Below are 11214 nucleotides of genomic sequence, written 5' to 3'. Positions count from 1 at the left end.
CATCTCCGTATTTTTCATATCTCAATCAATCATGGAACAGCTACTTCTAATCTAACCTAATCACAGGGTTTCAGTAACCATGTCAATGATTTTAGGGAAAGCGTGCCACGCGTAAACCGCGTGATACACGACATTTACCTCTAGGAACTTTAATTGAAGTAAATTCCATTTCTTGATTTCTTCAATAGAACTCCGAAATTCGCCAAGTCAGCGTAAAGTTTTCTGCCATATTGCATTTGCCGCACTGGTATTCGCATTTATACTCGTTTGCATGAGTGGTATACAGGAACAAATTACCCAGGACATTTCTTCACCAAACATTTGCTCACCGCCCGAAAGCCCAATGCAGAGAAAATTTTTTTACGAGGCAAGACAATTTAATGTCACAGTACAACACATTTTATTGAGACCCGGATGTTTGTGTGATGCCATCTACATGCGAAACAAATCGTGAATCGGAGGTAACGCTCCACTCTTAACATTGCCTTCTATTTGAGTTCTACTCTTCCTGTGTTTTCCCCTCAAAACCTCGTGTACGACATCTCAAAATCCAGGTAGTACCTCCTTGGCGAAACAGCTTTTGCTTGGGACCCATCTTACCATGTGTGTTGCAAGAACTAACTGGTCTTCCAGGAAGCCAATCCGCTTGTCATCTGTGCATCTCGAGGAGGAGGGATTCATTGCAAAACGCAACCATGGGCACAGGACATTTTCAAAATAAACTTCAGAAATGTCCGAAACGGCTAGAAATTTGTCTTAAAAATGCCTGAAATGGCAGGTTCACGCACCTCAATAGACAATTTTACAAAGGTGCGCGCGCCACCAAGCAGCATGGGAACTTCAAGCGACACTGCTCTGTCGTCTGCTTCGGTTATGGTTTACCCCGACTGACGCTGCTGTTGTTCTTCTTCTACCTCCGCCTCTGGCCGGCTCGTAATGTTGTAAGGCGCTATAAGTTCCCATGAGCCCTTACGTGTGCCCTTGCACAAGTGGCACTTGCTTTTGTAGAAAGGTCTGTTAGGCGAGCGCCGTGAAAAAAAAATAAAAAATAACGTGTCGCTCATTGCACTCAAACAGTGAGGTCAAGAATCAGCCAAGGCAAGCTACAGACATGGACGTCTGGCGTCAGCACCTTTTCCAGTGTTATTTGAATTCCAGAGAGGTCAAGTTCGCGTACAAATCTTCCTATGTCTGCAAAGTGCATTTAACATCTAGCAGGAGAATTAGTATTGAGGATAACATGAAAGGCACAAAATAATAATAAATGTCCATAAGCAGAACCAGGTTTTGGCCCTGTTAACTACATACTCTAGGAGTATTACAGAGAAACTGCAAGCAACACTGCCATTTTACTACTACTACTATTTCAACTCTGTAGCCAGCATTTTATTTTTCATTTTCTTTGTACAAGACTCTGTACAACAGAACATCGCCACAGTAAACGATGAACAACTGACAAAAATATAATTATGTATGTATGTATATATATATATATTTAATGTACACAATTTTTTTACAAGAATAAAGTTATCTGTGCATAGTTGACAAGTAACAAAGTATGTACAAAATATTTTTAAATAATGACTTACTTCGTTGAACATACTCGTGCTTGACACATTTCAAACGTGAGGTTAGCAGGTGTAGAGGAAGCTGTGCAGTGTACAAAACACCAGGTGATTCTGGGCACCTGTTTTATTTGTGCTGTAGAAGGCACAATGGCTGAAACATTGGTACCCTGCTTGTAGAAGGCAGATTGGGTGACTTGAGATGGCTTTCCATGTAATCTGCTTCAATGACTGCAAAAAAAGAAAAAAGAAACCCATAAGGCACATGCAGGTTTGCAGTCCACTGGATGTAGTTGAAAATATTGTTGAAGGGGGATATCCTATTTTTCAAATAATGTTGCTGGGGCTTCGTATGTTGTACCATTAATTATGATTGACAGAAACAGCCCAATGACACTGGTATGGAACACTAAGCAGAAAGTGTGCTTGGCTCGAAAGTACAAAGTGGCACATCACCGTTTTACAGACTGTCCAGGGCACCCAAATAGACTAAAGAGCAGCCGATAGTAACTTGTGCAAAAAGTGCAAAACACTGCGCTCATGGAATTGTGTCGATTGTAAAAGGTGTTTCTGCATTGTATAATACCATACACATTCAAGCAATGTGCAATGACATTCCAAATGGTGTCACTGCATTCACATCAATTTAGAATGGTTGGTAAATTGATTATCGCAGGCAGGGCTTGAAACAATAGGTGGAATTCTGCTGAAAAGTAACCAAGCAGTCTACCATATATCCACCTATTGCTGAGAGGAAATGAGGAGGAACAAATATGTTTGTTTCTTTCTCTGTACAGTTTTGTTTAATGGTTCACATAAAAACTTTCGCCACTGACACACACAGTGATGGAAGTGCCTCGAAGCATTTGGGCGCAGCATCACGATCCACCGTCGCAGGGCCTCAGGCTTGCATGGTTATTAATTTATGATGTGTAATGAGCGCTTTCCACATTAGTTTCTGTACAATTTAGAGGCGCGAGCCTAACCTGGCTTAGCCACTTCTGATGAGTCAGGGCAGAGCTGGTGTGGACATATGTGTCCATATACGCAATGTGTTTTATTGTCTAAGAGTTTAGCGATCTTCAAAGGTATCCCAGACTAATGTTTCTATTTAGACTACCATTTTTATTAGCGCAGTCCCACCAGTTCAACTACAATCATAAACAGAATTGCGAGTCGGTCTGTGACGAGAAACCAAGGTGGACTAACAAGACTGACTTTGTCAGAAGACTTGGAAGGATACTACGTAAGCGAAGTGTGGGAACTACAGTTTGTCATTTTTTTCCTTTCGGAATTGCACATCTCTAAGTATATCTCTTGTGAGTGTGAGGTGTGGTGAGCCAGCCATGGCTGCCAGGATCCATAGCAGCGAGCACGTATATTCTGCGGATTAGGATCACCGACACAAGACGTGCATCATGAAACCAAGTGACTCTGCGAGCATTTCTTGTTTGGACATGGCAGCACTGAAGAGAGTCCAGCAGGCGCTAGCAATATGGCTGAAGGCGACCAGCTGTGCTGGAACTGCTTCAGGTATTTTTGCGACGTCATAGGTGCCCAGCGAGGCTCGTTCTTCTACCCACGACAGTGAATACGTTCAGCCAAAAGAGATTATCGAAGATATTAACGAACAGATCTCCTGTTCTGATATTGATACAACTCCTTTAAGGCACCCAGGGTCTTTCGAGGGAAAAAGCATCGAGGCATACATATCCCGCAAGCACAAGTAACTGATGCAATCAACGGACCTGTGCACCGCAAAATCAGTGATGCGTATGGTATAGGCAAACCGTGCGATTCGCTTACAGTGTGCAAGTACTGCCCGGACCTCTGGACAGCATTGCTAAAGCATACAAAAAATGTACCTCACAGTGGGCCAGATGTCAATTTCTGACGCTGTTGCTAGAGCAGATCAGCAAAAAAGAAATAACGTCTTTGGTACCAGGAGCGACAAAATACGTCATCGGTAAGGCAAGACGACTGGAAGGTGTATGTTCATGCACTGAACACCCGCTTGGTGAGGCTGATGTTGCCACAGCACTGAAATACCTGGATAATGAACTAGACTGCTCTGTGCAGAGGCCGAATAAGGACGTTGTTCACAACACTCTGAAGACCGGCCAAAAGGAGCCAGTGGTGAAAAGATTCATGACTCGATCCATACTTGAGACGTACAATATTTTTAAAAATGACCACTCGGAAATAAAGCAAGGTGTGACAAAGTTCTACTCCCTGCGACCAAAATGGGTTGGAGTGGCACCTTATCAGTTGCAGTGTGTGTGCATGTACAGCGTCATCTTTGAATCGCGTTATAATTGCGGCGAACAGTGTTTCTGAAACTAAGTTATGCAAAGACACAATTAAAAGTTTGTGTGTGTGTTTGATTCGATCAGTAAAACATGCCTGTTCCAGGAGTGGAAAGGATGCGCTGATGGTAAGCACCTAACGCTGAGGAAACTGGAAATAGGTGAAGAATGCGAAGTGGTTGTGGTGATGTGAGAATCTGGTGACCTCGTCAAAAAATAGTACGAGCAGGCGCGCACTTTTTAAAGGAGCAAGTGGAGCTCACTGTTTGTAAAGCACGAGCACGTTCACAACATCCAGAGGGGGGGCTATCTGGACCGAAAAAGATTTCACAAGGTTGAGACACGTCGTTCTACACTTGGACTTTGCTGAGAACTGGATAGTCAATTTGCGAAACCAAGTACAGGGCCATGACTGGCAGAGAAGACAATTGTGGGGTGAAAGCACGGTCAGCCACAGTAAGCATGAAAACTGTGAGCGACGACTTACGTCATGTTCAGCCCACGCGCTTCTTGCTTTGAAGCAAATAGTGGACACGCTTAATGTCCTCCTCTTATTTGCACACATCCTGCACATATCTGACGGTGCTGCAGCACAGTTCAAGAACAGTCAGTTGCACGAGATGGGCTGTAATAGCCTGCTCACACGCTGGATATTCTCTGCAAGTGGGTACGGTGTCGGAGGATCTCTCGAGCATGTGGTGAGCGTACACAACCTACGGTCAAGAGCAGCAGATGTCACACAATCTGCTCAAGATTTTGTGTCTGTGCTGAGAAAGCGCAGGCACTCAACGCACCTCCGGGCAGCAAAGGAAACCAGGTACAAGGCGAATGGCACGGCACCATCGGAGGTCCTTCTTGTACGAACAATGAGTGAAGTGAGCATCCCACATTATTATGTGCCCTCTATATACATTAGAACTGAGGAAAGTGTATTGTGGTCCTATTTTCCATCTAGTATAGTCTAAGGCCATGATTTGTACACGTTATATCTTTTTCCTTTTTTCACCAAGCAATGTATCCGAATCAAATATATGGAATCTCCAACTTCCACTTGTGTCACAATTTGAGCAATTGATTACATATAAATGGGTGATGAAGGCGTGAACCGAAGGCTGAGATAAGAGATACTGTCAGTTTGTTGAATATGGCGAGGTCCATCCTAGCAGCTGTAACTCAGCCTGTGAGCACTTTCAAGAAGGAAATTTTGCGTCAAAAGAAAGAAAACATCCAGCTTTGAACAGAAAATTCCTTTTTCGAATAAAACGTGGCGTTTTTATGCACGTGCATCACCAGCTTTGACAAAATGTGTCCACCTATGTCAATTTGGATGCGAATTCCAGACAAAAGTGTCACGAGGAAATGTCATGTGTACTATTAAAAAGAGCGTACCACAAGCTTTTGTTTCATATGCATTTCGTGGGGTTGCTGCGTAAGTGGTAGGCCAGGGTAAGGCGACAAAACAGGCGCAAAAACCCACGGGAAGTGCTTTTGCAGCCTTTCTGCAAAATGTTTCAGCAGCAGCAGGAAAGAGATATTGAGCGCAGTCATAGCCCACGACCCAGTAATTACGTCGCAGAAACGTTGGGGTGATGTGAGTTATGGAAGAGGAAATACAGCACTTCAAAGTGGGAAAGAAATGCATATGCGACAGTCCGGCTCTCCATAGTCTTTACTTTATATCTTGCAAACCCTATTGTTCCAGAAAGCCAGACCAATGCCAGCGTTCATGCCGAAGATGTGGATGTCTCATAAAAATTAACTAAGAAAATTGAAGACCCAAAGGTTAGGGTCCTGACTCAATTGAAATGAAATCACCCCCTTAGACATTCTGCAACTATATGCCTAGAAGCACAGTTTGGCAAAAAAGCTGGTGCAAAGCTTGAAGGACTTTGATGGTTGCCTTACCATTGTGATTTCGTGGTTTCCAACTCAGTGTGTTTCTCGTGATGATCAGTGACATAATTAGTGTTACGGTTATGACGTACGTAATTTTTCTGCATCCCCATTAGATTCACGAGGTTCCACTGTACAATAGAGTTTGAATTATTTCTTTGACCTTCATATGCCAGGAATAAAATGAGCTCCTGTGAAGGAACGCTGAGCGCAGGTTGACCTGGGTGTCTACCAAATCGCAGCCTTCAAATTCCCTGACCAAAACAAGAAGGAACTTGGTGCTTTGCTGCTTTATTTCAACACACACCTCTCATAAGACACATTATTTATTGGGTATTGCTGAGGCTGCCTAATTTTCTGCCCCTGAGCTTGTCATATTGGCAAACCGCCACTCTCAGCAACGTTGATGCGGCGTGGCTGCTCAACCACTCAGGGCACATGCAATTTGCTGCACATCATCCATGCGCTTGTCTGCGATTTTCCCAGACTTGAGCTGCTTTTTGGCAAATTCCCTGACAATCCCCAGACTTTTCCAGTCGCAAACAAATTCCCTGTTTTCCAGGTTGGTAGACACCCTGTTGACCTACAGAGCATGCACGAGGCTCTGTTCCGCACACCTTAAAAAAAAACATCTCCTCGTGCAAAGAGCACATTTCTGAACGAGAGGGCGTCGCGACGCATCATGGCTTCCGGCAAGTGACCAGTGACGTACAGCGGCACAGCTCAAGCGTGTATAAGCAGCGCATGAGCTGAGAAGAAAAAACAAAGGGAAAAGACACAGAGCTGTTGCCAGGTCACGCGAGGCTCGTGTGTGTTGGCCCCGGCTGCTTTCTCGGACTGTTTTTGGAAATTTGATGGTGCAGTGACAATACACCGCAAACCGAATACAGTCAAACTCCTTTATAGCGAACACCTTTTTAACGAAAATACCACTACAGCAATTTTTTTTTGCGGTCCCGCTGGAGCCTATGGGTCCAATAATAGACATCCTTTTTAACGAAAATACATTTACTGCGAATTTTTTTTTGCTGTCCCCTGAGTTTCGTTGTAAAGGAGTTTGACTGTAATAATAATCGAGCATGTCAGAAAAATTGGTCAGTGACCGTATTTCACAATTTCCGGCAGAAATTGCCAAGTACAGTCCGACTTCGATGTGCAGTTGTGCCTCGCTTATTCGGACAAATACTACTATAGAATTTAGCCTCAGTTATTGGAATTTCTTATCCGTATTCGGACAGCAGGGATGGAGACCAACCTTCCAGGACCTATGTCGTTCTGATTCGCTTATCCAGAAAAGTCAATATCCTCTGTCGCTGGCATGTGCCATGTTCGCATTACTTTGGAAAAGGGTCGCATCTTACCGGGACACTCCTACTGTTTGACTCCCCCGTTGTTCAGATGTCACTCCCTTTTGGTGTTAATGTGGACTTAATGTGCACGGGGAATGTCGATAGTTTTGTTGTGTCACAATGCAGTTTGACTGTATAGTCTTTCTATGTTGAACACAGGGATGAGGGTTAATAAGCTGGTGTAACAAAACATATTCCTTGAGTAGGAGGGGCAACAGAGAAAGGGACATCATGAAGATCCTGCTTCTCTCACTGTTACCAACTTCAATTTGAGTAATAAGCTGGTCCTAAGCTACTTTTTAGGTGCCCTTAAGACAAAGCATTCTAACAAGTACAGTCACCGTCCGATTTTTCGTACTCGGGGGGGATCGCGCAAAGGTTGAATAATCAAGAAAAAACGAATAGCTCTGATAATCAAACTATACTTTGCTAAGCACTAGTAGGCTGGAAAAATTTGTCGATGCTTTCCTAACGTGCTTCCAGCTCTGCCTAATAACATCGGCTTCTATTTTCCGAAGCTACATTTTGTCACTGTACATTGACAGAGGCACCATCGTCATCGAGTCTACAAGTCGGCTGCACCTAAGACAGACGAGCTTTGGGTCAAGCTCGATTTACAGCGCTGTCGCACGACTTGTGGGCAGACAGCACTTGCTGGGCCTTTTCATTCGAGCCACTGGCCAAAAACGAAGACATAAAAGTGTTACAACAGACCTCTTCTACTCAGAGGAATGGAAAATGAACAATAATTCCCCTTTTTTCTCTCAATATTTTAGTTGGTTCATTTCTTTTGATACAAATTTCGGATTATACCAATATTTTCTGTCACCCCCAGAGAGAAATTTGCTGGTTGGGAAAGAGAGTCCGAAATATCGAGGGAGGGGATTGCACGGCGTCCGAATTTTCGGACGTTCTAATACATCAGCTCTATGGGAACTCTATGGCGGCCGTTACGTGAACGAGTCCGAATAATGGAGCCTGTCCGAAAATTCGGTTGGCGACTGTATGAGCATATTGTGCAAAGCCATTAAGAAGTGATCACCAAACCTGCTATGCACTGGAAGCACATACCTGAACCAGCACCTTCTATTGAGCAGAACACTGTGTGTCCAACGACAATGTCACGATGTCGTCTCCTTGCACTGATCTTTCTGCGTCGTTGAACTGGTCAGCTTCATTTTTGGCCCTTCATTCGCACAAAGCTCCGCTTCCTGCCTGGTGCCATTTTGTGTCCCACTCACTGTCCTGTTCACTTGTTTCACAGTGTTTGGCTGTTGCGTTTCAGTTCTGTCACCACCGTTGTTGGTTGCGGGCAAGATGAGGCGAAAATTTGTCCGAACTCCATTGGGAGAAGTGAGTACTCCGTTACGTTTGCTGTAGTTCAAGGACAACTTTGAAACTTTGGGGGGAGTGCAGAGCAGCATCTGCTGTTTCTGCAACGAAGATGGCGGAGGAGGTAAAGGTATGACAGACACGTCTTTCTTTGGAGGATCCGTATGGTTCAATGTTGCTGTCTGGCAGGAACTTTTCTCCACAGGGGAATCTAAAGGCTTGGTTGCGATGACGATGCTTTTCCCTTCCTCTGCTGGCACTGGGGCGTCTGGGGATGGCACGTGAAGGTTGGGGAACCGGTACAGAAGACGCATCGGAGCATTCTGGTAAAAGAAAAATAATGTCAATCCTAAAGACCCCAATAAAACATACCATATTTGCTCGCATATTGAACACGCCACGAATGTGAATGCCCAAACGCTTCTTTTCCCCACACGAGACGACTTTAGTAGTGTACGCGCAACACAACTCACGTTGGTACACTTTGGGCCTCAACACCTCCATTGCGCTCGCTGGGAGAGGAACAAAGGTTAGAGAAGGAGGAGGGCCACGCTGGCAAATCAAGAGGAGTGGTGGTTACTGTTGAGCATGCATGCTATACAGTTCAACCCACCATACTTGAAACCCGCATATTACGAATTATTGGTTACATCGAACAATCAAAATATCCTCTTGAAAGTTACATGCAAGTATGGAACAGAAATAGGTTTTACTGAACTCCTGTAACCACGAAACATGAGATATATCAAACATCAAGCCCACGAAAAGGACAAAAGAGAGACGAGCATGTGGTGGAGGTTCCTCGTCAACCTTCGAGTGGGCATCCATCTGCTTTGTACTACACGAATGATTGCTGGGGCTCATGCTGATGTAAAACAAAGCCAAGGATGATAACGAGAGAGTGAGATATTTCACCATCGTTCTCCCAAACGCGAGTGCTAGCGGCTACGTTGGCATCAACGATGCTGTAAAAGTGGTAGTGGACCAGGACAGTGCAGGCAGACATTGTGGTGGACATTGCCAGTGCTGATGAAGGGGACCAACTACAATGAGGAATCGCTCCCGACAGCCACTGAGCTGATATCGGCGTTCCAACAGCGACGGAAGGCTCCAGCCTTACAAACGTACATCACCTTGATAAGATTGAAACGTGTGCTCAACTTACGACACCCAGTGAGACACAAGCCGAAGTCACCAATTTTTTTTTCGCGATTAAATAGAGTATGTATCGTATTTTTGCTACTTTTATCGCATGTCATGGCTGCGGGGGATTAGTGTTGTGCGTGGCTGCATCAGACGCTGCTAAGATGTCCTCATGTCATACATCACATTATCGATATATCAAACTATATTGCCACCCTTTGTATTTAAAGAGACTGAAACGTTTATTTTACCGAAAAACAAGCTTTCGGACGGAGGATGATTAAGGACGAAAGCTTGTTTTTCGGTAAAATAAATGTCTCCATCTCTTTAAATACTTATTTGATCCGAGTGCTAGACCTCTCCCATTTTTGCCAATTGGACCGTACGCTGAAATACGAGCTCATGGTCATCGAGCAACGGAGCATGAGAATCATGATGCTTCCCAGCATTTCTTAGGCTAAAGGGACCATGCAAGGATATCTGACAAGCCTACAACCACTTTCTGTTTGTTCCTCCGTACTAAAGCATTCGCCCTGTCAAATATCAAGTTGAAAATGGTTCAAATAGAAAAAAGATTAGATGTTAACCACAACCGTGAACTGCAGCTGCTGCGACCTGCCTGCGAGGCAAACTGGATGTGACATCATACACAGAGGATGTTGCCAATTCCTGGACGGTCTTGGCCATGAAATATGTTTGAATTGGAGCTGGAGCTAAGAACTGACACAGAATCCTACCAGAACTGTAATGCAGCCACTGACTGTCAGCATGGCTACCGGAGCATTTTCCACCCTGAGCTGCTTCTTCAGAAAATGTCTCTGTCGGTGGCTCTTTTGGAAGCGGCTGCGTAAGAAACGATTCCTAGACACTGTGTGCGTTGCATAACCTCTTCTTCCATCGCTGACAATTTGCATTTTGCTATAATCCTTCTGATTTCAATGGCAGATATGCATACGACATTGTTGTTCTCCATACTGAAACCACGTGGTCCCGCGGGGTGTATCACAATTGGCTGAGAGGACCTGACGTTGATGACAAAAGCTCGCTTCGAAAGATGTATCCGGAGGTCATGCCCCGCTATTTTTATGTGGTAACTGTGCACTGAATATGGTTCAAAGTCAATGTGTGTATGAGAGTGAGGGATCATGGGAACCATTCCTGGCAGGGTACTTGGAGGAAGCAGGATGAAAACAAGACGGGCACATTGTGCTCATTTGTGAAAGGGTTTCTTTGGTTATCTGGATGAGGCGTGGAGAAACTTAGACTAAAAGGATCCATTTCTAGGATTATACATACCCTCCTCCAAGAGTAGATGTAGGCCAGGTCGATGAGCGTATATTCATCGAGCAAGTAGTCGTGCACATACATGACATCCACCTGCAAAAGATCATCAGAGATTTAGGTTAAGAGGTTACTTTTTTTTAAACAACCCCACGCTTTATGGGTACATTTTACATTTTTATAACCGTTCGTCAAGATTTGGTCATACTACCTGGACTGATCTGGACAAAGATACCGGCGTCATTATTCAGTGACAAACCAAAACAATACTAAACACACACTGTGTAGCATCCCTTCAGATACGTCATTACTTTCACTTGAGTCTGGAACTTGAAGAAGAGGCTT

General features: G+C 44.4%; 1 protein-coding gene across 2 annotated transcripts in view; it reads right to left on the bottom strand.

Moving 5' to 3' along the window:
* Positions 1–1359: 1359 nt before the first annotated feature.
* Positions 1360–11214, bottom strand: part of LOC135374339 (polycomb complex protein BMI-1-A-like) — a 29502-nt gene continuing 19647 nt past the window's right edge. For both annotated transcript variants that reach the window (XM_064607329.1, XM_064607328.1), the window contains exons 9-11: positions 10885–10965; positions 8185–8768; positions 1360–1796 (exon numbers count right to left, since the gene is read on the bottom strand). In XM_064607329.1, coding sequence (XP_064463399.1) covers positions 8235–8768; positions 10885–10965 — 615 coding nt within the window. In that variant the 3' untranslated portion in view covers positions 1360–1796; positions 8185–8234. The remainder of the gene's footprint in view (positions 1797–8184; positions 8769–10884; positions 10966–11214) is intronic.

This window comes from Ornithodoros turicata, unplaced genomic scaffold, assembly GCF_037126465.1.
Source record: "Ornithodoros turicata isolate Travis unplaced genomic scaffold, ASM3712646v1 Chromosome54, whole genome shotgun sequence".
In the NCBI taxonomy this organism is placed as follows: domain Eukaryota; kingdom Metazoa; phylum Arthropoda; class Arachnida; order Ixodida; family Argasidae; genus Ornithodoros; species Ornithodoros turicata.
Note: the sequence above shows the minus strand (reverse complement) of the source record. Positions and strands in the feature narration are given on the sequence as shown.